The sequence below is a fragment of the Rousettus aegyptiacus genome, unplaced genomic scaffold (genome assembly GCF_014176215.1).
Source record: "Rousettus aegyptiacus isolate mRouAeg1 unplaced genomic scaffold, mRouAeg1.p scaffold_m13_p_12, whole genome shotgun sequence".
Classification (NCBI taxonomy): domain Eukaryota; kingdom Metazoa; phylum Chordata; class Mammalia; order Chiroptera; family Pteropodidae; genus Rousettus; species Rousettus aegyptiacus.
In genome coordinates this window covers 40,209,215-40,236,302 of record NW_023416287.1, presented here as the reverse complement: position 1 = coordinate 40,236,302, position 27,088 = coordinate 40,209,215, and the positions used below count along the sequence as shown (strand labels likewise).

Sequence of the window (27,088 nt, the reverse complement as noted above, 5' to 3'; positions counted from 1 at the left end):
CTGACTTTACGAAGGGCTCTGCTACATTTTACAGAAGTGAAGTGACTTCCCCAAGTTCCCTAGCTGGTAGATGGCAGAGCTAGGGGGCTCCCCCTGGAAATCTAGCTCCCAACTCAGTCACTCTACTACACTCCACACACATGCATCAGCAAACCAAACCCAAGCACCTTCCTCCCTCATGGACATCTGAGCCACACACCTGGGTTCGGATCCTGGCATGGCTGGTTAACGTGTATCAAGTCCCGTTTGTTTCTGGGCTCTATTTTCCTCATCTGTGAGATGGAGCCAGAGACCCCTCACAGAGGTGATGAGGAGGCGTGAGTGTGAGCTCTACGGTGGGCCTGAGAAAATGTCCACCTATGCTCCGTGTGTTGGTACCAGAGCTGTCCCATCTCTCTGCCTGCTCCTTGCCAACCTATCCTCTGTGGGGCTGCTGAGTCAGGCACTGCTTAAGACCTTTCCCACTGTGTGCTCAACAGTCCCCAAGAGCCAGAGCTGCTTCTTTGAGGTCTAGCTCCTCATCTCTACTGTCTCCCTGGGTGTCTCAGGAAGGCAGCTGGGCTCTGGTTGGCAGTCAAGCTCATACTCTCACATCCTACAGTTGTCCCACCAGGAACCTCAGTGTCCCCTTAGACACCCTTCCCTCCTTTAGGGTCCCATTATCCCTGAAACTTATACCAGATTACAGTATCTCTCTCCATTCCTACTCCATCCTCTGCTCCTGCGTATATCACTGCTGTCCACTCCCCAAACGCGGTGGCAAGGTCTTTTCAAGTTGGAATCGGGTTATATAATGCTTGATTGAGCATCACACATGACCACCAATTTCAGGAAGCCCATAGGCCCAAGCGCCATGAAGAAAACCACAAGATTTTTAGAAGACAACAGAGCAGATTACCTTTGTGACAGTGGACTAGAGATTTCTTCAATGAAATGTCAAAAATAAGTAAATAAAGAAAAATATGGATCAACCTGACTCCCTTAAAACTGGTTATTTTTATTCATTAAAATTATAGAGTTCACAAAAAGCTAGGAAAAAGGAAGTGGCCAATGAGCCCACGTAGGAAAAGGTGTTTGCAATGCACATATGTTTGACAAAAAATGTGTACCCAGGATACAGAAGGAACTCCCAAGAATCAATAAGGAAAGACAGCAATCCAGAAGGGACATGGGGAGGAGACCACAACAAGCAGTTTGTTGAAGAGCAAATGGGAAGAAACTGTTGCTCTCATGAGCCCAGTGCAGTGTTCCCTGTGCTCTGGACCTCCATCTGGCCCCAGGGCACCTGTCTTGAGTTTAGCTGGGAGCTGCATATGCGTGCGTGCTGACACTGCCCTCTAAGGAGCCCCTCCCCCCCAAGTTCCAGTGAAGAGGCCGAGGGCTCAGCTGGATTCACACCGAGGCCTATGGCCCTCATGCTCTTCACTGCACATCACGGAAGATAAATGAGTAAGCGTAACAGCTTGGGCCCTTCTTGTCTGTGTTTCCTCTGCAGTTTTGTTTCTGTTTGCTGAGCAGCTGAGGAGGTTATGGGGTTTGTTGAACATCATGGAACAGTTTCTAGAAACAGCTCCTCTCAGGGGTTGAGAAGAGGTTCTTTCAGCACTGTCCAGTATTCCTGCCACAGGAGCAGCTCCAGGGGTGACATCTACATTTTAGTGACTCAGAGTTTTGCCAAAAAGTAGACTTAAGAGTGCTTTCTTCCCTCCCCATGGTGGGCCCCCTCCACTGCCCTCAGTGCTGATGTGTAAGGGGGAAGCCAGGGGAGGGTACAGAGAGGTCTCGGGTACCCAAACCCCCTAGGGGATGGCACTGGGCTCAAAGCTAGGGTCACCCTGACTCCTGCCTGTCCCTTGCCCCCATATCAGAACCATTTCTCTCCTGCCCCACAGTGCTCTCCACACTATGGTCAGAGGGATCTGAGAAAGGAGAAAGGGTGGACACCCTCCCTGCATAGGGAGGTTCCTTCAACATGTGGAATGACTGCACACCTGCACCCACTGTATGTGCACATATGAGCACACATACACGTGCAAATGTGCACACATATGTATACCTTCTGGGGGCAGGCACAGTGCAGGTGCTCCTGGGGGGGGGGGTTCCTCAATGTTTGGTGGGCACTTGCCCTGGGCCAGCCCTGACTGTGCAGTGCCAGGGGTCATCTTGGCTCCTCTTCATGTGCTGCTGTGGGGTCAATGCTGTCAGCCTCAGCCCATGGGCTGCTACTGTGGACGCTGGAGTAAGCTGCAGTCACTGCTGCATTCTAGGAGCCCATTCTGGCCGCTGGGTACAAATAAGATGGGGGGCCTGTTCAGGGGCTAGAGCCATCCCCACACTCCAATTCTTCGGCCTGTAGCTCTAAAACAAGAGGACAGGGGCTCAGCCCAGGTGCAAGCACCCTAAAGAGAAGGCTGCTGGGCCACCATGGCCTCTGCCCGTCCTGTCCACTTTCCTGCCGCCCCTGTCCTCACTAGTCGGGCGCTGTTGGTTGCAGGAGACAGAAACTCAACCGGGCTTAAGCTTCAAGGAGCCTATTATACTGGCTCAAGTGTGCAGCAGTTGAGTATGGCTGGGTCTTGGGCAACAGCATGGCCATCGTGGGCTCTGCTGGCCACTATCTCAGTTCCTGCCCACATAGGCTTCTGTGTATGGGGGCTTTCGCAGCTCCAGGTGCTTCTTTCCCAATAGGTCCAGGGAAATTCCCAGAATGGAGCCTCATGAAGTAGGCTGGATCATGTTCTATGCCCTGGCCCCTCAAACCAGTTACTCTGGCCAGAGGATAGAATCTTCTATCTCAGTTGGTGGGCTAGGATCAGTGAGCTCTCCAGAGCCAGGAGGTGGCATTGGAGAGTGGTTCCCCCACAGAAAATCAAACCAATTATCAAAACAAGCAGGCCTAAATGCAGAGTAGGCAAAGCATTCAGGACCTCATGGTGCCAATAGGCCTCCACCTACCTAAATGTTGCTCTGCCAGTGTGCCCAGCATTCTTGTCAGGCTGAGATTCTTACTCCAAAGATGCCTTTGCACCTCAGGCCTTTCCCCATGCTGTGCCCTTGTCCAGGAGTGCCCCCATCTCTACATTCCATCTTTCAAAACCCATGATCCCAAACCCCTCCTCCAAAAAGCCTCCTGACTATAGCTCCTCCCACGCATGAGCCCTGCTTAGGCTTCCTGTCCCTCCCAGTGCCAGCTGTGACCGGTCTGGGCTCAGGTCTGCCACCAGCACTCCCCCAGCCTTGGGCATGCAACCAGGTTACTGTCAGCCCTACATTGCATAAAAGACACAGTAACAGAGCTTCCCACCCACCTCCACAGACACTCATCAAGAATACCACAGGGGCTAGGCGTCACCTTGTACTGGGGCGGCAAACTCAGATGACTTCAAGAGCCATGTAGATGATGAATGTAAAGAGTAAGACAGGCTAAATATAGGAGGTGGGGAGGGCTAGAGCAGGTGGCGAGGGCAACCGTGGAAAGCATGGACATGCTCTTGAGTGTTGAGTGAACAAAATGCACCAGTAAGAAAAACCCAGCCAGCAAGTCTCCAGTTTGTAATCTCTGGCTTGGTGGAGCATTCACAGTGCACACCATGCCCAGGATGCTCAGAGTGGGTCCTTGTCACCCTGGGGTTCACAGTCAGGTTGCAGATGATGTTCCCAAGGATGGGAGCCCTCTCCATGGCCATGTTCTCTGAAAAAGTGACCCCCTGCCCTTGTACGCTGCAGCCCCAAGAATCAGACACCCAAGGATCAGGAAAGCAGCCCACATTTTCTCATTGTGCTGTAAATCCCTGGGCTAAGAAAGGAAGCTGGAGCTGTCCTCTACCCAAAAGTAATGAGGCAGCATCCGCTTTGCCCATCTATGCAGGGTAGAGGAGGTGAGGTGTGAAACCAAAGAGAGAGATGCAACCCAGGATCTCAGCACACAGTACCCCAGATGTGTAGGACCCAATCAAAAGTCACTCATCATAGCAAGCACCAGGGAAAGCTCAGGTTGTTTGAGAATACACAGTCAAAAGATACCAACACCAAGGTGACACATATGTTGTAATTATCTGGCAAGGATTTTAGAGTAGCCATAATTAAAATGCTCTGATGAGCAATTATGAATGTGCTTTAAACAAATAATAATATAGAAATTTTCAGCCAGGAGATCAATGTATGAAGAAGAACCAAATGAATATTTTAGAATGTTTAAAAACACTAAAAATCAGAATACACTCAATAGATGGCTCCACAACAGAACATAGGAAAAATAAGAAAGGAACAGTATACTTGAAGACAGAACAATAGAAATTACCCAATCTGAAAAATAGACTGCAGGGAGGTGGGGGAAAGGTGGGAGGCGAGGGGCGGGGGGAGGGTAGCAGCGGGGGTGGTGATGGTGGGAAGAGCCTCAGGAGCCTGTGGGATATAACAGAGGATCTAATATTTATGCCATTGAAGGAATTCCAGAAGAAAAGGAGTTAAGAGGATAGGACTGAAATCATCAAAGAAATAATGGCTGAAAATTTCTTAAATTTGGCAAAAGACATAAACCTACAGATCCAAGGAGCCTAATGAACCCAGAATGGTATAAAGCCAAAGGACTTTGTGCCAAGACACATACATTATCATCAAACATCCAAAAACCAAATATAAAAACACCTTGAAATCAGCCACAGATAAACTTTTTCATGTGAGGGAAAACAGTTTCAATAATGTGCTATTCTCATCAGAAACCATGGAGGCCAGAAGGAAGTGGAATGACATTATTAAACGCTAAAAAACAAACAAACAAAAAAGAACTGCCAGCCATGAAAATACCATTCAGGAATGGGAGAAGTCAAGACATTCTGAAGGAAAAGTAAGAGTATTTGTCACCAGTAGAACTCCCCTGACAGAATGGATAACAGAAGTTCTCTAAACAGAAAGAAAATGATAAAGAAGGGATGTTAGAATGCTGAGAAGGAAGAACGAACAATGGACTTCTCTGAAGCTTTCAAAGATGTACTGGTTGGTTGAAGCAAAATTCTACTACTGCCTGATGCCTTAGTATAGTTAGAGGGAGCATCTCACATAACCATATTATAAAAGGGGATGGTAAAGTTATGTGAAGAGATAAGATTTCTACATGTCACTCAAACTGTTAAAGTAGATTGTAATAAGTACATGTATAAACTATAATCCTTGGAGCAACTATAAAAAAATCTATGCAACCAAACACACTCAGAACACTGTAGATAAACAAAAGTGGAATTCTAAAATGTGTTCAAGTAACCCATGGGAAGGCAGAAAAAGAAACAGAAAGAAAAAAAGGGAACAAAGAAAACAAAAAATAAAATGGCAGATTTAAGCCCTAACATATTAATAATCACAAAAAATGCAAATAGTATAATTATATTTATATAATGTTTTCCAAATGACAAACTGTAGATATGGAGAACGGATTAGAGTTTTTCAGGGTTGAGGAATGGTGAGGGGAATGAAGTGTGACTATAAAGAGCAGCCTGAGGGAGTGAGGGTTCTAGCTTGGTGGGAGGATGGTTACCCGAATCTAACATGTGATAAAGGACAAAGAACTAGAGAGGAACATTGTATCAATGTATAAGACATAACTACTTAACATAACTAGGGTAAGATACATGGAACCTCTCTTTCCAACTTCCTGTGAAGCTATCATCATTATAGGTTATAATTATTTCAAGATAAAAAGTTTTTAAAAAATATCTTGGTTGCTGCTTTCGCACCAAGCTCAGCTAAGCTGCCGGCACTATTTCTCCAGAGTTTTCTCCCTGTGTCCCCCTTGCCTTCTGTGGCTGGGGCAGGCTGAATAGAAGAATGATTCTGCCTGGGTCCCCCACAGAGCCCACAGGCCAGTAGGACACTACTGCAGCAGAGGCCACTGCAGGATTCTGGGGATGCTCCATCCCTCTACTCTCCTGACCTTGTCTCCTCATTCTCCAGGCCTCAGAGCTCCTATCACTTCTTCAGAGAAATTCCTGATTCCCTGATATAAAATGCACCCCAGTCATATCCCCGCCCCATGTAAGTTCGTTATGGCACTAATTCCCCTGATATTTTCTAAGCTGTTTATTATCCATCACTCCTGGAATGGACACCCCATGAAGGCAGGGAACCTCATCTTTCTAATGATGAGTAGATAAGGTAGACAATCTATATGGGGTTGTGGGATGTATTCACTATCTGTTGCTGTGTAACAAATCACCCTAAAATTTAATGGCTTAAAACACCAACCATTTCTCTCTTGTGGTTTCTGTGGGGAATTTAAAGGGCACAATCTGGTCTCTGTGCCACAGTGTCTGAGGTCTCAGCTAGGAGATGGCCTCTCCCAGACATTCGGTCTAAGACCCATCTACCAAGAGCTCTTTCAGAACCTCCTGGCAACACCCACTCTAAGCACACCTCTCTGTGGCTGTGCACTGCCTGCCCTATGGATGTGGGTGGGTTGAAACATGGGAGTGAAAATGAAAAGGGAAGTTGGAATTTCTAGTGAGTCATTTTGAACTACCCATGTCCCCTTCTGAGACACATCTCCTGGGAAAACTTTCCCCTGGAGGAATGCCCCCCTCCAAAAGAGCACAAGCTTTAGTGGCAGAAACACGGGGCCCAGTCCCTTCTGGGCTCCACTCGTGTCCCCACCTCTCAATTCCTTTTCTGCATGGGACAAATGACACCTGTTCCCAGGGTTAATGTGAGGACCAGAGAAAACACTGGGTGCCTCCCAGGCAGAGAGAGCTCTCACTGAGGCACCTTGTTCAATCCTCAATATCACTGAGCAGGGAGGGTTTTCTCCCTTTTCACAGATGAGGAAACTTAGGCATGAAGAAGTAAAGTGACGTAGCCCAGGGGACATGCTGAGCAGCTGTATCCCCTGTGCTTGACTATCATAAGCCAGGTCTCTATAGCAGCCCTGGCTATGCCAGGCACTTCCTCTACACCCTCTTCCTGCCACCTCCATACTTCCTAATAGGGAGCCTCTGTGATTTCCCTAATTTACTATGAGCTTTGCACATGATGCTTGTTCCTTTTGTCCCCATGAGGTTGCCCTGCGGACCTTTCCTGGCGAGCACCAGCACGGGTTCCTTCTTTTCTGGGAAGGCTGCCCCGAAGCATCCACCCACAAATGTCCTGGGCCTCAGCACCAGATATCATTATTTCTGAGCCTATATCTCCACCAGGTCAAAAGCAGAGGTGTCATGGGGGCTCTGACAGGGAATGTGTGGGGAGTGGATGAGACCAGCCCACCTTCCCCATGTCTTCGGTGGGTAAGACCTCAGCCAGCCATGCAGCCTACCATCTTGGGCACCAGCCCCAAGGGCAGGGGCACAGGCCCCGCAAGGAGGAGGGGGCAGAAGAACAGGAACAATGAGGGGCTAGAACCTGAATATATGCAACTTGGCTCAAGTTCCACTCACTGGAAACATCCCCCAAGGCAGACAAGGTACTTTTGGTCTAAGTAACAAACACCAGGGGTGACATTCAAAATATTTAACAGCCTATCAGAGTGGACACCAGACATAATGGATAGGACTGGCCTTGAAAAAAGTCTCTCTTTGCTTCCTCCAAAGGGACATTCAAGGACTTGCTCCTCTGAAAGGTCCAAGGGTGTCTTGCTTCAGGTATGGCTTGATCCAAAGGTCCAATAATGTCACCAGCCATCTATTTCTTGGTTCCACCTTCCTTTGTGTGTATTCGGTAACCTTGGCAGCATACTGAACTTATTGGAGTCATGTGACTGACCCCTCACCTCTCCATGGCATACTGTAAGGTGAGGGGTCAGGTAGAGGCAACCCCAGTGGTGTGGCAGCTGCCGCTGCATCCAGATCCTTTACCTTCCAAGAGGTATGATCTTTTTGTCTTTTAATAATTTAACAGCATCTTTTAATTATCAAAATATATGCTCATGGTTTAAAAAAATCCAAGCAGCACACAAGATACACAATGAAGAGTCAGTCTCCTTCCCACTCGGCCCTGGGCTCAGAGACATGCTACACTGCTACAAGCAAATGCAGACACCCATGGATATTCTCACCTCTCTTTCTCAAAAGATACAAACTATACACACTGCTGTGAACCTCCTTTCTTTTCTTTCTTTTTTCTTTTCTCTTACCAACAGAACTTTGGAGATCATTCCACAAGAGCTACCTCAAGATACCTCCTTCTCCCTCTTGAACTGTGTAGCAATGGAATCCTCCAGGGCCGCCCCATGGTGAGTCACACTTTTGCGTAACCTTCCCTGTAAGTGTATGACTTGCTTCTAACCAATGCGCTAGGGCAGGGGTGGGAGACCTCTCTCTTGAGTCACATGAGAGATGCCTTCATTGGCTTTAGAAAAGTGTTGAGGCAGGGCCTGTGAAAGTCACATGGCCAGGGACTGGGGTGGCTTCCATTCTACAGCCATAAAGGAAGGAGGTCTTCCAATAGGCAGGGAAAGTTGAGAGAGGGGCCCGGTGTGGCCACACCTCGACTGTGGGCTTGTGAATCCCGAGGAGGGGACTGGCTCAGTTGTGCCAGGACTGCTGACCCATGGCTGTATGGTTGCAAGCAGCTGGTTTGTGGTCATTTGTTAGGAAGCTGAGACAAGGGTAGACTCCTCTCTATCTGGCTTCTCTCTCTCGATGAGATGTGAGATTCATTCTTGTCATTACAGGAGCTCTAGTTTATTCCTTTTCATTGCTAGGTGGTATTTTGTTGTATGAATAAATGACAACCTACCTATTCTACTGTCTGTGGACATTTGGGCCGTTATAAATAAAGCCATATGAACATTTCCGTATGTGCCACCTAGACACCATGAATATTCATTTTTCTGAGTATTGACCTAAGGGTATACTTGCTGCATCAGAGTGTAGGTGGATGTGTAACTTTATAAGAAACTGCCACATCAACTATTTCCAAAGTAGTTTAATCATTGCGCACTCCTAGCAGCCATGAATGAAGGTCTCAATGGTTTTGCTCATGCTCACCAGATTCTGGTATTGTCTGTGCAGAGGTATTTCTTTGTAGCTTTGTTTTGCTTTTTCCCAATGAGTCGTAAGGATGTGGAGCCTTTTTTCATGTTTATTAGCTTCCCCTGAGAGTTTCCTGATATCACTTTGTCAGCTCTAGAGCAATTTGTTATCTGCCCCTAAACCCTAACCTGGAGCCAGAGGGAAAGAGAAACTCTACGTGCCATGAATCACTGGGGCACTTCATGGAGCCAAAGAATGAAGGTGACACAGAGAACAGAGCTAAGAGACCAGGTCTCAATCCCTGTTTAAGCTCTTAGGTCCATTCACGCCTGAGGCTTCTTTCTGGACTTTTCAATCACCTGAACCAACACACTCTTTTTGTTTAACTCCATTTAAACAAGGGTTATGTCACCTGTGCTAAAGCGGTCCCGAGGCAAGGCCTGAGTCTGCCCCTGTCTGGGCTCCAGTCTGCCCAGCTCTTACTGAACTCCAATAAGTTCAGTAAGCTGACTTTCCTGAGACCCACTGAGCTCTGGGAAGGAATGTGGAAGGGTGAGGGCTATCTGAATTCCAGGTGTTCTACCCACTCTGCCCTGTGGTCTGCACCTCACTTCATTGCTGCATTGTTTTTGAGGCTGAATTACCATGTAATTGCTTTACCTGTTCCACAGTCAAACTTTAGCAGATATGTTTTTCATAATTAGTTGATGTTTATTTAACAGGAATAACCGGCCCATTAAATTTAATGAGGCAGTTTATCAGGTATAAAATGGAAGTGTTTTTCCTTAAGAGGAACCTGGATTTGGCCAGGCTATTACTGGGCCAGAGAGATGCTGGCAGCTGCCTTGTCTGGGAGTGGGAACCCCCAGGGAGTGGGGGTGCAGAAGTCTCGTCTTCACAGGAAATGGTAACCTGCACTCTTGGTCCTCCTATGCCCTATTGCAATATCCGACAGCAGTGATTTTTTTCTTGTCTGACTCCCTTACAGATCTCTGTTCAGGTCAGTTTAGGACAACAGAAAATACAGTTAATTATTAAAACAAAACAAAACACCCATAATCCTGTCCCTTAGAGAAAAGCACTATAACGTTTTAGTATATAACCTCCTGGTCTTTTTCTTTGTGAGTGTATGTTTTTATAGAGGTGTAGGTGATATATTTTCATCTAAAGAATGGGTCATACAGAATATACAATTTGTTTTCTTAAAATAGAGTGCGCAGAGTTCCATGTTAGTACTATACTCTATGTTGCTGAGATTAGCGGCTGCAGTGCTGTCTTATGGACGTATCACATTTTATTTAATGCATCCCCTATTGTTGGGCATTTATGTCATTTCCAGTATTTTGCCATTGTTATAATCACTATGATAAAGCAGTCGCCTTGCCTGGCCAACTCTGGCTCAGTCCTCTCACACCAGAATAAACCTTAACTCCTCAGAGAAACCCGCCCTGACCCTAGAGCCTGGACGCCCTAGGCCAGAGCTCCTGGGGCCTCTCCCCAGGGGCCTCAACATGACTGAGCTCCAACTTCAGCTCTCCTGATAGACTATAAGCCCAGGGGCATGGACCAGGTGTTGCCATAGTTTTCACGGTACCTAGAATATAATAATAACAGGGAAGCCAAGTCTGAGGCAGAGACTAGCCCGCAGGATGTTTATTAGGGGGTGCACTTGGGGTCACTGCCAAGGGGAACCAAGAGCAGGGAGACAAGCTGAGCTGCCAAGCAGTTTCATTGAGGCCCTGCCCAGCTCTTGGGTAGGAACACTCTTCCAGGTTGGGACGCTCTTTCAGGTTGTTCCAAGTTGGGGCACAGAAGCCTGGCCTTTATACATCTCCCTATCAAGCAGTAATTGGATGTTGCCCCTGTTCCCCTGGGACATGACTTTGGTGAAGTGACTTCTCGACAAAGGCAGTACCCAGAGGGAGAGGACTTGGGGTTGGGGCTGTCTGCCCTCAGCCCTGAAGGGGATCTGAGGGGCAGGCCCTTGCACTAATCCTTGTGAACACTGAGGAATAGCCGTCATCACCATCGCCTAGGATGGCACCTGTTGATGTTTATTTAACGGGAATAACTGGCTTGGAGGCTCAGGACGTGTTGCTGTGCTTGGAGTAGGGGCTTCATCTGCCACACTCGGATTCTCCATGTCCCGCTGCTGAGCAGGGCACTGCAGACTGAGCGAGGGCCAGGACGCAGGACCTGTGCACTGATTTTCCCTGAGCCACTGATCCACCATCACTGGGTTGAGCTTTGTTCCCAAAGCTCCAATAGCGATTGTGGATTTGGCCATTTCTCCTGTTATGTCAATCTTGCTTCATATGCCAGGTGCACATGTAGTAGGATTTCTAAGTCTCCATGCAAGTTGTCCCTGATACTATTTGAAATAGTCCCCCTGTTGCTCATAACATTTCTTGTCTTGATATCCATCTTCTCTGATAGTGACATGACCACTCCAGCTTTCCCAGTGTGCATATGTATCTTTTTCTATCCTATTCTCAACCAATCCGTGCCCTCAGCGTTGAGGTGATGTTTCTTGTAAATAACACAGGGATGGATTTGGGGGAGGGGTGGGGGATATTTCCCTTCCCTTCCTTTCCCTTCCCTTCCCTCTCCCTCTCCCTCTCTCTCTCCCTCTCTCTCTTCCTTTCCTTTTTGAGAGTTTTCACACTTTAAAAGGCTTTCAATGTATTTCACCAAATGTATCCTTCTGAGGTCAAGGTGAGTCCCCTTCTCCAGCAGTGACCACAGTGCAGGGCCTCTCCACATCCACAGTGACACTGCTTCCTCCTGTGCTCAGTGCATATTGGACATTCCCTCCACGCTCTGCTCTCGCCCCCACCCCAGCCACCTGCAATGACTTGGAATATCTGAGGTCACGTCTACATCAGGCAGGGGTGGCAGCAGTCATGGGTGGGTAAGATGGCGGTGTCTATCCAAGGCAAGACCCCCCCTCTCTTAGTGGGTAGGAATCAGTACCACACAGGAGATCTTACCCCAGGGCTCGGAGCCTGTATTGGCATCACTGGGTCGCTCCAGGTCTATAATGACATTGGAAGGAGTAAACTCTAGCCATTTCTACTGCTAAGGGCCACATTTCCTGTCTGGGGATCCAGGTGAGGAGAAAAGTAAAGGACTGGCTCTCTAAGCTGGGTCCCTGAAGCAGGGTGGAACCAAGCCTCTGGACATCCCTGGGCCTAGCCCGGCACACGGCCAGAACCCTGCCTCCAAAAGGAGGTGCAGCATCAGAACTGAGTACTGTGTGACCTGGGACTAGTTACTCCCCTGCTATGTGCCACGGTTTCCTCATCTGTAAAGTGCGGCAGTAATAGCAGTAACTATCACTTAGGGCTGTTTGAGACTAAACAAACATGTAAGTATAAAGGGCGAAGGAGAGTATCTGGCACATGGAATCTGATGGGATGGCTTGGTGGCTGGGACCATTCTCTGCAAGCTGGCTGTCATGTGCCAGTACAAATTGTAAATGCACACAGCTATGTATACATGCTGCCAGTGGTACCCACCACTCATACTCACCCAAGCACAGGCACACATGTCAACCCAACACACCCCAAAGGTCATGCTAAAGTGCTTCCTGCTGGCCTGCTTTCGGTCCTGGGCCTCTGTGGCACTTTTTCATGCAAGGGGCAGCTCTGGGGCTTCCTTGCCCCATGATCCCCAATAGGCTCAGGCACAAACAAAGGTAGGCTAGAGGGCAGGAGGAGAGGTGAACCCGTGGCTAACACGTCCTCTTGGTGGCCTCAGACCCCCTGAGCAGAGCCCCCATGGTGCCAGCTTCCACTGAGTGATCCTGCCTTCTCCTTCTGTCCCTCTCGCCCTAGAGCAATGAGAGCTTCCCACTGTTACTAATTTCTGGGTTGCCACACCATGCCATTTGAGGTTTCAGCTCTTCCATCTCCAAATCTCTGCATTCGATTCCCTGTTTAAATAATCAGAGTGCTTTCTGGTTTCCTTGTTGGTCCCTGGACATCACAGTTAGTATCGTCACGTTTAATCCCCCACAGCCAGGTGGGATGGGTATTAACACTCTCTTTCAATAGTCAAGCGGCTAGGACTTGAGCCCAGGAATGTCTGCCTCCAGATCCACACCCCTCTCGACACACCCTTTACCCATGCAATGCTCTATCGGGTCTGACTTCCTATCACATGGACACATGGAAAGTCCACACACAGACGCACACAGAGCCTGCACCTGAGCACATACATGCCCTCCCTCCCACCTACTGAGTCTCCAACGCAATGATACAGATGGCTCAGGACACACACACCTCAAGTCTCCAGTAGGGCTGGAGATCAGGAAAGTGAAGCCTGGTTCTGACTCCAGGGGAGTCAGGGAAATGGACTGAGGTCTAAGTAGAGAGGCCAAGAACATTAGCAGGTGGTGAACATGGATGGCTGCCTGTGCACAAACACAGTACACACGCACATATGTGCACACACACAAAGGCACTTATATATACACATGCACAGATGGACAGGTGCACACTGACCTGTGTGTACACATAGCTGCTCCCAACTGACTCCTGGGTAGGAGGATGGAGTCTGAGAGTTATTACTGTGAGAATTGGTAGTTGGACAAAGCTCAGACACCAGAGACCTCTGAGGGAGTCTCAGAAGGGCCTCAGCTGTTTCTGACTGAACGAGGGCTGATATCATTTAAGGTCAATCAGCCAGGTGACCTGTGACTCTACCAGGCTGACCTTGCAGAGGGACGGCCCCTCCCTGGGCTGCCACGGGGAAGCCGGGAGGAGGCTCAGGCCAGGACACCCTGACATCTACTCTGGCTGCTCACCTCTGCATGTTTTCTGAACATCTTGTTTGTTTTGGTAAGCTGGCCCAGAACTTCTAAAGAGGGCATCTCCCAAAGTGCTTTCCCTCTTAGCTAATACGCAGCCTGGCCGAATAAAACTGCCTTGCGCTACCTGCCCAGACAACTGGACACAGTCAAGCCTCAACCTCACTTGAACTGCGGGTGTGAGAATCTGGGGATGAGCAGAAGTGTTTGTGCTACAAAGCCTGAATCAAGATTGCAGGCTCTTAGCTCCAGATGCCTTGGGGCTCTCCAAAAGAAATTTAGCAGGAAATTCAAGGTCACCAGCAGAGTGGTTAGTGGGTCAGAAACACTGCCCCAAATTCCTCTTGCTGCCTTGGTGCTGAGCAAAGCTAGAGTGCAGCCCAGGATGTTCAAGGTGCCTCAGCTGGGGGACCTGGACACCAACTGGGCAGAATACATCTCAAACCCAGCTGTCATCAGCCCCTCTCAATTCCCTGTGTTCCTCATTTCAGTCCCTGGAATCACTAGCAGGCAAGCCGTAAATTTGAAAATCATTCTTGATCCTTCCTTCTCCCACTCAAACCCAGAGTCCTGCCAGTTTTAGCTCCTGAGTCCAACCCTGGTCTGTCCCGTGGCCTACCCCACCAGCCTCCCATTTATCATGCCCCCAGGTGTCCTGCCCCACTTAAGCAAACCTTTCCCAGGGAGCATGGGCAGCTTCACTCATGGGACTTCCTGCCAGAGGCCCCCTAGCACCTCAGCCTTCCCGCCCCCTACTGTACTCTTTGCAAACACGCAGCTGTCCGCGGTCTGTGCTCCCCCAAACCTGTGTCTGAGACCCTACTCTAACCACTCTGGCTTGCCCAGCAGTCATCAATCCAGCTTTTGAATATGAGCTCAAGCAGAGCCTCTGTCAGGAAGTTGACCTGTTCTCCTGGCTCTGTCCCTAGAAAGAACGGCTTTCCTCTCATTTCATCTCATACCAGCTTCTGTGGCTGCAGCAGAATTACAGGTCCCCACTCATCTCCATTGCTAGGCTGGGCACTCCGAAAGGTGTACAGCCTGTCTCCCCAGCCTATGTCACCAGGCCAAGCACAGGGCTGCACAGAAGAGGCACCAATGACTGCCGGCCAGATGAGGGAATGACAGAAAACAAAGACAGTTTGCTTTATTTGATTTTGGACAGTAACATATCCTCCATTTCTTAAGCACATAATGGCCCCAAGCACAGGGGCATTCTATGCACCCAGCAGGAAATGGCTGTGGCCCAGGGATCTGTCGGCTGTGGTCCTATAACTAGTCCCTTCTTTAGGGCTCCAAGTCACTGCCAGCACCAAGAATGATGGACGCTTCTCAACCCTACAAAAGAGAATAGGTCAGAGTTCAGTCAGGACCCTCTTCTGCCAGGAACTCTGCACACACCTGGGTCTCAGCTCCGAGAGGGCCCAGGCTCTTTGACCACCCAGGCGTGTAAAGTTTTAATGGAAACGGTCCTCACCAGCCAGTCCCAGGGCCTTGGAATAGCCCTCTTCACCTCCATGGCCAATGCCCACTCAGCATGTGCCTACAGGGACCAGCTAACATGGACCCTCTGCTTACCTAACCTCCTTGACCCTTTGGATAGACAGTTCTCAGCCCAATTCTCCTCAGCCCCACCGAGGTCTCCCGTGTTGCCTCAGAATTCCTAAGTAAAACCACTCGGAGAGCATGCTCTGGTATAAAGCCCTCACATTGAGGCTGTTACTTACTTACATCCACACACGCACCCACGTCCCTGGGCTTAGAAGGCACTGTGCAGGGGCTGAAGCTTGCCCAGGCTCTGGGAGGTACCTCCCGCACAGCTCCCGGCCAGGTGGGCCTGTCCTGTACCTACTCCCTGCTGCCAGACTCGGGATCCTGTGACCTGGCTGCTTTTAGAAATGAATCACTATTGGGGATCGTTGAACCCCCATCACAAGCTCTGCCAGGGGCCTTCTGTGGTAGAGTCTGGCAGGGGGCAGTAGGAGTTTCTCTGGCACTCACTGCCTCTCACACACAGGTTGCAATTGGAGGGTCTGGTACTGAGGCCCTTCGGGAGTCAGGTCAAACATGTTTTCCCAAGGGGAGAGTGGGCAGGTGTGAGAAGGAGGGAGCCAAGTCCGGCAGTGGCCCCAGAGTTTCTCTTGAACATGCTGGAACTACAGAGAGCACACGGGGGTTAAGTGCAATCTGTTTTCCTTCATGATCATTTCTTTGCCTTGGTGCAATGAAGCTACCCTGGTGAGATTGTTAAGATATACTCTGCTGGGTGGTGGGCCTGGATGGAGAAAGTGAGGACAGCTAGGGTTCTGTCAGGAAGCCAAGGGGAATGCAGCAGGACCCCAGGTCTTTCCCTTGGTAAAAAAGTTATATATGGGGTGATCAGGGGCTTGGAAGGGCCTGTTGATCCTGTCAGAAGAAAGGTATTCTGTGCAAGCTTTCACAAGGACCGCGACAGATGAACAGGGGCACAGGGGAGCCACCTGTTCCATGGCCCACCTGGAAAAGGACCAGCTTCCACCTTCTTTCCATCAACAGTGCTAAGTGATGGTAGTGTCTTTTCTGCTCAACTTGAAGTCAAGCAAATACTTTTCCATGCTCCGCAATGGGGAGGAAATCTGACTTCCTAACAGGGCTTCTGATCCCATGCAGAGCTGCCTCTGGGCAGGGCGCGCCCGTGTGGGCTGTGGCCAGCTCAGGGTAGGTGTGAGCTGGGTGGAGCCTTGGCCCAGCTGACAGAACAGGGGGAAGGCTCTCCTGAGGCCAGACTGTTGAGCAGTAGAGAGACTCTGCCAGACCAGGCCTGAGGGCCACAGAGTCTAAGACCTCTGATCTTAGCCTTTTTGCTACCAGTACCCACAGTAGCTTGTCTGCTACTTGGGCAAAAGAAACTTTTCCACAGGAAGAAAGCCCCATCTCACAGCTCTTTTAACAAACACACCAGCCCTCTGGTGAGTCCAAACCAAGGTGCCCCTGGAGTGAAGAACACACCTGTGTGTGACAAGGTTCCATGTCAGGGTTGGGGAGGGTCCGGGTCCAGCCTGGAGCAATGAACTACTGGGCCTCGGAAAGGGGATGGGATGGTTTGTAAGAGGAACAGGAATTAGAAGAGTTGGGAGGAGGGGAGGAGAAGCTGGCTGGGGGGGGGGGGTTCAGGGAAGGAGGGCAATGAATGCCTTGGGACCATGTCTCATAAGAGGGCTGTGCCAGCCTCAGACATTTAGAACAGCAGCAGGACCCCTGACACCTGGGCCCACTGTGACCCCTTCCCACTCACCAGAAGCTGGGCTGTGTGTGACCCTTCTGACCAGAGCAGGAGTAGGGTTGGCAGTGAGGTACCCTCAGCCCCTCACCCCCCTCACCCTCTCAGGCAGGCCGCACCTGCTCTTCCACTGCAAGGCTCTTCCCTTCCACAGGGTTGCCCTTGTCCTCTTTGTGGCTCCTACCGTGCACCATGGTCCCTCTGTGCTCCCACCCTCAAGTGCTCAATTAGGTTGCCAGCTCCTCAAAGGTAGGGCTTGACTTTACCCAGTGTTGCTCCATGATTTGCCCCAGGGGAGCCCAGTGCCCAGAGGGCCCCCTTGTCTTAGCCCAGATGTCAAAGGGCTGGTGGGAACAGCCAGGCAGGACATCTGAATCAGGAGGTTACTGAGAAAACCTAAGGCCTAAGAGCCCATCACCGTGCAAAACTTCAAGGTCAGAGACTTCAAGGTTAGAATGTCTGATATAGCAGACAGATGGCAGACATTTGTCAGCACCCGCAGTGCCTGTCCCCTATGCCCCCAGCCACCCAGCAGTCCAGAGACTTTACCTTGTGGGCAGTGCTCACGCAGTGCTGGTAAGCCTTGACCAGGTCTGAGCACAGGAGCACTTCATGCAGGTGGTTGCGGTAGCAGTGAAGAATCTGGGCCTGCAGCCCTGAGCACACGGGCTCCAGCCTTCGGGGCCTGTGGGACAGAAAGCAGGCAGGCCTAGGGCTCAGTTCAGTGGGCAGGGGAGGCAATTGGGTCAATCACTCGACACCATGGGTCAGGCAGTGGGCTTGGTACTGGCTGGTCATCAGCATCAAGTTACCCCTCAGAGAGAACGAAGGGGTTGGAGGGGGTAGAGTGCTGTGGGGGCTGAGGCTCAGCAGTAGCAGACACTGGAAATGGGAGACTAGGCTCTTTCCCTGGAGGAGAGGGCCCAGGTAGCCAGCTGAAAGACCCCTATGCCCAGGGCAGTTCCCGCCTAAGGTGTACACCTGATTGTGACCGTAAGTGCTGCAACTAGTTTCTCATGCCAAATTGTTGTTCTGATTTCAAAATGAATACATGCCCAATGAGAAAAACTGGAATACCGTAGAAATGTCTAAAAAAAGAAAATTGTTCAGAATCTCACTTCTTAGAGATAACTGCTGCAGTATTTTGGGGATACTTTAGTACTTTTTCATTCTTCATTTATCAAAGGAGGTTTAGAACCTAAAAAAATAATTATTTTTCTTTTTCAAAATATGAACCAAAGACAAAAAAGCGAAATAAAGATTACGCTAAAGGCAGTCACCAGAGTACTTGGGCTACTGTCTGGGGTGTCTCCTCTGGATTCCTCTTCTATTGCCCTTTGACCTCTCTCTCTCCTCCTTTCCCCTGCCCTCCCCTCCCCCGTCTCACACCACAATGCTGTCTTCTTGCCAGGCCCTCACCCTACTTACCTACTCCTAATAGCTCTGTGCAGTACTCACTGTTATTTATCATCCGTTGTTACAAATCAGGAAATTGGGGCACAGAGAGGTTAAGTAATTTGTCCAAGGTCACACCGAGGAAGTAGGGAAGGTGGGATATATTTTTCTACACAGTTTAACTTACACTCTTGCCACAGATTGGTTTTCTGACTTAGTTTTCAGGCCAGGTCCACACAGACACCTTCACAGCCATTGAGGGAATCAAAACATCTGATGGAACCTTTCAGAATAAACACTACCCATGGCTCAGGGCATTCAGAGGGAGTTGTGGAAACACAGGAAACTACTCCCCGGGGTGTTCAGCAGTGAAAAGATCGCTGCGTGCTTTATGCAGCTCTGCTCCTGTCACGTGGCGGGGGTGGGGGCGGGGGTGGGCTGGGGTGGACCTATAGGTGAATAATTCTCCTGGCCCAGGATCTCTACATTGTAAGAATCTAGTCATTCATTCGGTGCTGGAATGGAGCAGCACTATTATTATTTAAGATAATTCAGAGACAGTGAGTTAATCAGTCATGAACAGCAAGGGACAGACCACTCAGTAGCTTAGGGAGTAAAATGCCCAGGATTTACTGTCTCACTCACTATAAGAGTCTGGAGGTTGCACTTCCAGTGCTGCTGTGCCATCGATAATGCCACACCAGCCCAGACCCCCTCTCCTTTCCCAGAACCATCCCCACATGGTGCCGGTCATCTCAGGCCTGCTGTCTCACGAAATCAGCTTTTTCCTTTACCCACTGGCCAGGACTGGCTCATATGCCCACCTCTAAAACCATTGCTAATGAGGGGAGTGAAATGACCATGTTTAGCTAAGACCAATAAGACCCACGCCTGGGGTGGGTGTGAACAAAAATGATGGTTTATAAACTAAAAAAGTGGGAAGAATGACTGCCAAACGATGCCAATGCGGAGGTTTGACTCAGAAAGTAAAGGGTGTGCTGGGAGAAACAGCCTTCCCATTTCTGGAATGGAGGGGAGTAGAAGGGACAGCTGAGGAGGCCATGCTGGCCAGGCTCTCCCAGGCAGGGTGATTCCATCAGGTTCTGAGGATGTGACCACAGGGACGAGGCCATTCCCATCCTTGAAATCACTGTTCTGGTTCATGTCCACATCACATGGACGAGGTCTTAGAGATTTCTTACTTAAGGAGGACACATTGGGTCTCTTCTCAAGAGACAGCTGGGCTCCTTGGATTCATGGGATCCTCTCACTGGGCTCTTCAGTTATCTGGGGCAGCCCACAACTCAGGTACAGTGGGGTGACCACCTGAGTCCCACAATGCTTGCAGATTTCCTTTCCATTCTTTCATGTAAAACATTTTTGACATGGATGTCTAATCGTAGGCCTTTTAAAATGGATTTTTGGGACAGCCAGCCTTTGCATGGGCATTCCATCTTGGGCAAGTTCTGTCTCTGACTGCGCTTACTGCTTCAGTTCCACTCGTTCTGATGTTATCCTTTAGGAAAGCTGTGAAGTCATAAATCTTTGCTCTCTGCCTTCCCTCGCACTCCCTTCTCCTCTTTGTTTTAATCTCTGGTTCTCCATTCTGGGAAGGCATGGGCCTCTCCTTTCCCATTTCAGACCTGTCCTCAGCAGGGTGTAGGCTGTGAGGCTGGGTCTCTCCATGGGCTCTCTCCTGGCACCTCTGTTGTCCTTCACACAAGCCCTGCTCTGCTCTTCCTCACGGGTGCTACCCCTGGAGCAGAATCACCTGAGAGCACAGATTTTAGCACACCTTCCTTTGTACTCCCTTGAAGCAGCGCCCCATCATAATGTGATTCCCTTGCCCCAGAAGGGCCTGTCCCTAGCAGTGGCCTGGTGGCTGGCGGACCTCCCTTGGTTGGGGAAGCACCAGGCTTGGTAGAGGCAGAGCTGTTGGAGCTACGGGTCTTTATGAGGCTTACAGGTCCATGTGGAGAGGTGTCCTTAAACAGGACAGGTGGGATTCATGTGACCTGGGCCCTGTGGTACGACTGAGTTGTCCTGGAGCCAGAGTTGTGACCCTGTGGAATCTCCCCCTCTCCGGACCTACAGCAGAGATACTCATCTTGCAGGTTGTAAATGTGCAGAACAGTCTCTTCGTAACTTGTCCCTCTCCCTCTGTCCCCTCCTTCTTTGATTTTAGGTCCCTGGACAAGGGCCCCCATGTGTTTTGAGGGCAAACCTCGCCAAACACCCAATGGACTCCCAGCTCAGGAGAAATTGGGCCGTGGTGAAATCCATCCCTTCCACACAGCACCACCTCTGGGACTACAGAGGCCTCTCTCCCCAGGGATTAATCAGGAACAATATGAGGAAACAGGATGGCAGGTAAATGTCAACTAGACGAAATTTCACCCATTTGCCTTCAAAATGGCTCTGAATGGGATAGGACAGGGAGAGCACAGATCACCAAATAAAAGGCTTTCTCTGAAGCAGGGCAGGCCTAGGACTAGGATCAAACCATTCACGAAAGCAGATGCACCCACTCCAAGCGCAGCCCCACCTGGCCCTGGTCCGTCGTAACCTCGTACACACTGCATGAGAAACTGCTCAGATTTTTAGAAACATTCAGTCTTGTGAATAGCTGTTCTTCAAATGCACAAAACAATGGATCTATAGAGTGCTGTGATCTTTCTAGGGATTGAGATAAGTCCTGTCTGAGGGCATCCACTGCCATGAGCATCCCTTTGTATATAAACACCTAATAATTCACGTGGCTTTGAAGTGGTTAACATAATGTCTCTCAGATCAGAAGACTCATGTGCATTGCTTTGTACGTCGCTCACTTCCCTGGCCCTTACTTTCTTCATCTGCACAACCGGAGATACTGCCTGCCCCGAGGCTGATGAAGACCAGACAGGAGTGTGTATGATAGCGCATGTTGTGAAATGCCACTCTCACTAACAACCTGGCTAGCAGTGTGAGACACCAAGGTGGGGCAGAGGTCGAGTAAACTGGGAGGAGAGTTGAGGAAGGGAGGTTGGGGTTACTGGTGGCACGTGGTGGAGCAGAGCTAAGACAAGAAGGCTTTGGGCGGCTGGGATTCCAAATGTGGGCTTCACAGTGGGACCCTGTCTGAACATGTCCTTCTCTCTATAACCTAAGCATCTATATCATTCCAGACCCAGTCCAGAGCTTGCCCAGGCCTCACTGGTGCCTCTTTCCCCAGGAAACTTAAGGCACCAATCATGGCATCCCTCTCCAAGGAGCCAGTAGACCGCTCGGCTTGGTGCCCTGTGGGCCACTGGGCAGAAGACAGATTTTGGTGTTCTACCCACCCAGGGCAAAGCTCTGGCTTTGCCACTTCCTCTGCGTGGTCAGGGGTCAGATGGTGAGGTCACACAGCTGCTTGGGACTGATCACCAGTGAGGCCTCTGGTCCGGTGGTGTCACAGGCACTCAGGAAATGAGCTGAATCCTGCTCCACTTGCACAAAGGGCATCCATACCCTGCCTCCCCACATCCCTGGGGCCACAGGCAAGTACAGGGGAGCAGAGACCACTCGAATCCAAGCACTGCCCTGTTCACTCAGATGATGGGCCCCATGGCTGGCCGGTCATCAGGGGCCACAAAGCAGATGCTGGGTAGTGAAGGTCACAAAAATGGTAGCAGGCTGTGCCAATGCCTTGATGACCTCTGGACATTCAGTATCATGCATCTCCCCCAGAGCAATGCTGCCCGTGAACTGGCGTTCTGCCTCCGTAGTGGTAATAACATTTTTCCATGATGAGAGCAGTGATAAGAACATCAGAAAAAAGCAAAGTATTAGCCAGAAATACAAACACACTCTTTCCTCCCATCCCACACCACCACACGTGGTCAGGTCTACAAGGACAGTGGCGAAGAGCTGCCCTTGAATTCTCCAAATAGGCCAGTTCCTGGTGTGAGAAGAGGGCATAGCTCTCATCACTAGGCGCCATTCACTGGGCACCCTTCCACATCAAGGCCGCTGTTCTCCACCCCACCTCCTTGGGGCACAAATGCCCCTTGCTCCTTTTCATGCTGCATAGACCCCTGGGATAGCTCACCCACTTACTCCAGCCCCAACTCTTGAACTTCTCCTACCCCAAACTGCAAAGCCCCAGGCCCATTCTGACAGTTCACCCTCTGGAGCTCAAGACCCCTGTACCTCACCGGCCCCTGAAGCTTCCACCTGAGCTTCCCACATTACCTCGCCACACTGTGTCCTCAGTGGAACTTACCATCTAGCACCAAGGAACTCCCTTCCCCTCCCTAGCTCCTATTTCAGTGAGTTGCAGCATCACCATGCCCCCAGTCACACATCCCAGTTGGAAACCTGGAGCCATTCTAGATGTCTCCTCCAGCCTTCATGCTAGATGTGTCCCTCTATTTTCTTTCCAGATGTCTCCCTCTGATGCCATTCTAGATGTCTCCCCCTTACCTTCTTACTGTGTCAACCCTGCCTCTCTCCGATAGACTGAAGCTGTATCCATTCCAACTCCCAAATGGCTCAGAAACTTATCCTCTTCTTCCCTGGTGACCTGACCTACCCTGACCTGAGCGGCTCTAAATGCCTCTCACTGCTGTCCCTGCCTCCAACCATCCTTCATTCTCTATCCCCAGGGGCCTTCTATCCCCCTCGCACTCTCCCCTGGGGCTTCTGGCTCAGGTCTGTAGAGGCCAAAACTGCCTGTCTCTTTCTGTTCTGCAACCCCACCCCATCCAGTTCTGGGTGGCTCCCAGAGCAGACTCCCCCAGGCCTTCCGACTGGCCAAGATGGTCCGTGTAGAAGGGGCACCTCTCCCCTCTAGTGCTCAGGGCTTCCGAGACTCAGCTCTCTTTGAACTCCACCCACCCCCAGCTTCTCCCTTGCTCTCCCAGCTTCCCTCCCTATTGCCACTCCCTGCAGTCCCAGAGTCTGCCTCCTTGTACCCCTTGGACTATCAGTGAACTGAGGGCACAGCACAACACGGCTTCACATACCCCTGCCTCCGCCTATGGGAGGGGTCATTCTACAAAGCCAATCAGTGATTCCTTCTCACCGCCAGCACCTGATGGTCTCTCCTATTGGCCTTTCTCTCTTAGACCTTCACCATTCTACTTTCTCCACTCAAAACACACTCATCTTTCCAACTTAAACAACTTCTTATCCTCTCTCAGCCAAACCTTCCTTTCCGAGAAGCACTTCCCCAGTTCCCTTCCCGCTTACCCCTGGCTCCCCTCATCAGCTCTTCTTGCTCACCCCACCCACTCAGCCAGCTGGATCACCTGTCCACAAGGCTAGGAGGCCTAATTCTGACTCTCCTCCGCTAGCCCTCTCCTAGCACGCCAACACACAGGCTCACAGCCCAGGCTCTAGGCCAACACCCCAGGCCTGTTGTGCCTGTATGGGCACTGCCAGCCACACAGCCCAGTAGATGGCCTACAGGCCTGGTCCTTGCCCCAGTGCACCAACTCCTGCACTTTTCCCTTAGGTGACAGCCTGAGCACCACTAGCCTGGCTGGACACCTAGTCATCCCTGACTTCCCCCACAGCCCACTCCTGCCTCCCCACCATACTGAAGGTGTCCTAGGTCTTATCTCCCAGAAGCTCCCAATCCATCCCCTTGTCCCCATCGTCGTTTCAGCAGCTGCTTAAACTCCTTATCTCCACCCATCTTCTCCACTGCAATCAGTGATTTTTCAAGAATGTAAAGCAGGCTGCAGATTTCTAAAATACCAAGCCAGTTAAAAAACCCATTTCTCAGATGAGTACAGCTCACTGGACCCTGTGCTAAGCATTACCCTTTAAGGCAGAAACCATACTTTTCCTTAGTTTATCTTAAATGAAGAAAATGGCTCAGAGAGACCCAGTAGCTTGCTCGTGCTCACCATTGGACAAATAGCGCCAGCAGTCAGATCTAAGCTTTGCTTCAGACTCGCTTGCCCTCCAATGGTCCAGAGCCCGTGAGTGACCCATAGGCCCTGTTATTGCCATCTATTATCGTGTTTAGCTGTTTCACTGAAGTCACTGTACCACTAACCCAGGTGCCCTAAGAGGGTATTGTGTCCCCAGCACCTCATGAGCTGGATGAGGGTGTTGGTCTCAGGCCTTTGGTGGCCTGCTGGCCTCTTGGCCTCGTTCCCACTTCCCCCCAGGTACAAAGTTATACTATGGGGAAGCACCCAGAACATGGCCTGGGACCCAGGGACTCTTCCTGTCCTTATTTGTTCCTTCTCTCTGGTCTTCCTCCTCCATCCACAGGCCAGAGCTTTGAGTAACCTTGCCTGACTGCAGGAGCCTCTCCAGTGTGTCCTCACTGGCATGAATACCACTGGATTCTGACATGTCTACCTGTCTGTCCCCACACAGGGCTTAGAGGTGCAGGATAAAGTATGTGATTTGGTGTGCCATGAAGGGAGTGCCCCAGTGACTGTTCCCCAGATTCTGCCATGCAGGGGTGTCAGGAGGAAGGGAATTCAACTTAATGAGGCAGCGACTGTGCCCCGTGCTCATCATCAGTGCACAATCGTTAATGAAGCGGACGTGCCCTTTGCAGTGTCCACGAGGCTCTGCCTGCCCTGGTCCACACAATCAAACCTGGGCTCGCACAGTCCAGTCCCACAGCCTCAAGGGGCCAGTGAAAGGTACAGGGCTGAAACCACGTCCCCCGCCCCCAGAAGACTTAAAACTGGGCCTCCAACAGCCACAGCTTTGGCCAAGTGGGAAACACTCTCACACCATCTTCTCGATGTACAGCTAGGAACTGCTTTCTGCTTTCCTGTAACATAAGCTAATACACTCAACCTTTGCCTTATGTTAGCTGGGACTGGGTGTCTATCACCTGCAGCCAAAAAGGTGGTCTAGAGAAGACAAGGTTGTGGGGTCAAGGGCTCCTGAGAACCATCTAAACACACATGAAGGTCAATGGATTGGAGAGTCTCCCCACAGAATCATGTCCTTCTGGGAACTTCAGAATGTGACATGAATTGGAAACAGGGTCATTGCAGATACAATTAGTTAGAATGAGGTCATTCTGGGGTAGGGAGGGCTCCTAATCCGGTGTGGCTGGTGTCTTATGAGAAGAAAAGAGACACAGAAACATGGATACAGGGAGGCCACATGATGACAGATGCAGAGACTGGAGTGATGCATCTACAAGCCAAGGAATGTAAAGGCCTATCAGTAACATCAAAAACCGGGAGAAAGAATCCCTCTCCTGCCTTCAGGGAAAGCGGGTCCTGTTGTACCAAGATCACAGCAGCCCTAGGAAACACACTGCCCTGGCCAGTGGAGGAACTGTAATTCACAACCAGGTCTGTAAAGCTGCTCCCCATGCTCCTAGGCAAACCTTCCCTGGAGGGGGGATTTGGGTAAGAATAAGGCTATGGGAGGGGGGATGACAAGGAGCACACATATCTCAGTAAACAGTAATGGTGGAAAATCCTGCCTCATCTGAGATTATATCTGTGGTCCTGATCATTCTGAGAATTAATATCTGCCAGGGCCTACTGCGTGCCACATCCCAAGCATACCCACAACAATCCTATGAGTGGGGTGTTACTGGCCCTTTCTGTAGATGGGGATACTAGTCTCAGAGAAGTTAAGTGACTTGCCTGAGGTCACACAGCAGTGAGATTGAGCTAGGATAACAGCTTGATGTGTTTGGCTCCAAGGCCCTTGCTCTCCATACTGTGTCCATCTTAGCTCTGCTCGGATTCGGAAAATTCCAAAACATTCTAAAGAAGAAACAACCAAGAAAGAAAGAAAACAACCAAGAAGAAAAAGAAGATGCTTGCCCCAAACTACACGGTAGGTAGGGCCATGTGGGGAGCTGGGGAGGGCAGGCGAGGGGGCACTGGCAGGCCTGGACCCACAGGAGGAAGAACGAGGAAGGAAGATGAGGAATGCAGGGCCAAGCGAGGCTGAGAACAAAGAGCAGTGTTGACTGGTGGGAAGGAAAAAGGAAAGGGAGTAAACTGTCCCACTGGTGCAGCTGGCCTGGGCAGAGGAGGGATAACATCTGAAGACTCTGAGATGGCTGGGAAAGGGTCTTCTGCCTGAGCGCATGCAGCGTCCTCATATGCGAAGCCCCAAACCCTCTGTGCTCTCTTATTTAATAAATGAAATCACACCAACTTCTCTTTCTTCTATTATCACTGCTGACATCAATCTGATAACATTGGCCTGGTGTGGAATTGGGCTATTATATGTCCTCCTGATATTTAATTTCAGAGAAACATCGGCAGGGGGTGACTACATGGAGCAGGCTTTTTATTACAGGCGGCAAAAGGAGATTCCAAGTGAATTAGACATTCATCTTCATCAGCTCCAATCTAGTTATTTAGGAGACGTTTTTGTTTTAAGTCATAACTAGGGCTGAGGTGCTGATGAGAACAGTTGGTTACTAAGGACTTGGTTAACTGACTGCTATCAACGATGCGCCATTCAGCCTGGGTAAGTGGAACCCAAAGATCCTGCCACCAATCAACATGCTATGAAGGATAACTATCAGCTGCTTGATACTTACCTCCAGCTGCCCCAATCCCTCAGGTGGGAGGCAGCTATTCCAAGAGTCTAAGCCTGGCAAGAGGGCCTTTCTGCTGAGAGACTGAGAGACAAGGGAGAGCTCTGCTCCCAAGATGATACAAAACATAAACTGGCCTCTGGCTGCCCCTTAGTCAGCGA

The 27,088-nt window shown here is 50.2% G+C and overlaps 1 protein-coding gene across 5 annotated transcripts in view; it reads right to left on the bottom strand.

Annotated features, from left to right (window-relative positions):
- Positions 1–14,878: 14,878 nt before the first annotated feature.
- The window catches only part of CHCHD6 (coiled-coil-helix-coiled-coil-helix domain containing 6), a 232,545-nt gene continuing 220,335 nt past the window's right edge, over positions 14,879–27,088 (bottom strand). For all 5 annotated transcript variants that reach the window (XR_001598932.2, XM_016160523.2, XM_016160524.2 and 2 more), the window contains 2 exons: positions 17,573–17,708; positions 14,879–15,102 (listed from right to left, as the gene is read on the bottom strand). Coding sequence is in view for 4 of the 5 variants with exons in the window: in XM_016160523.2 (XP_016016009.2) it covers positions 15,097–15,102; positions 17,573–17,708 (142 nt within the window). In the remaining variant the exon portion in view is untranslated. The remainder of the gene's footprint in view (positions 15,103–17,572; positions 17,709–27,088) is intronic.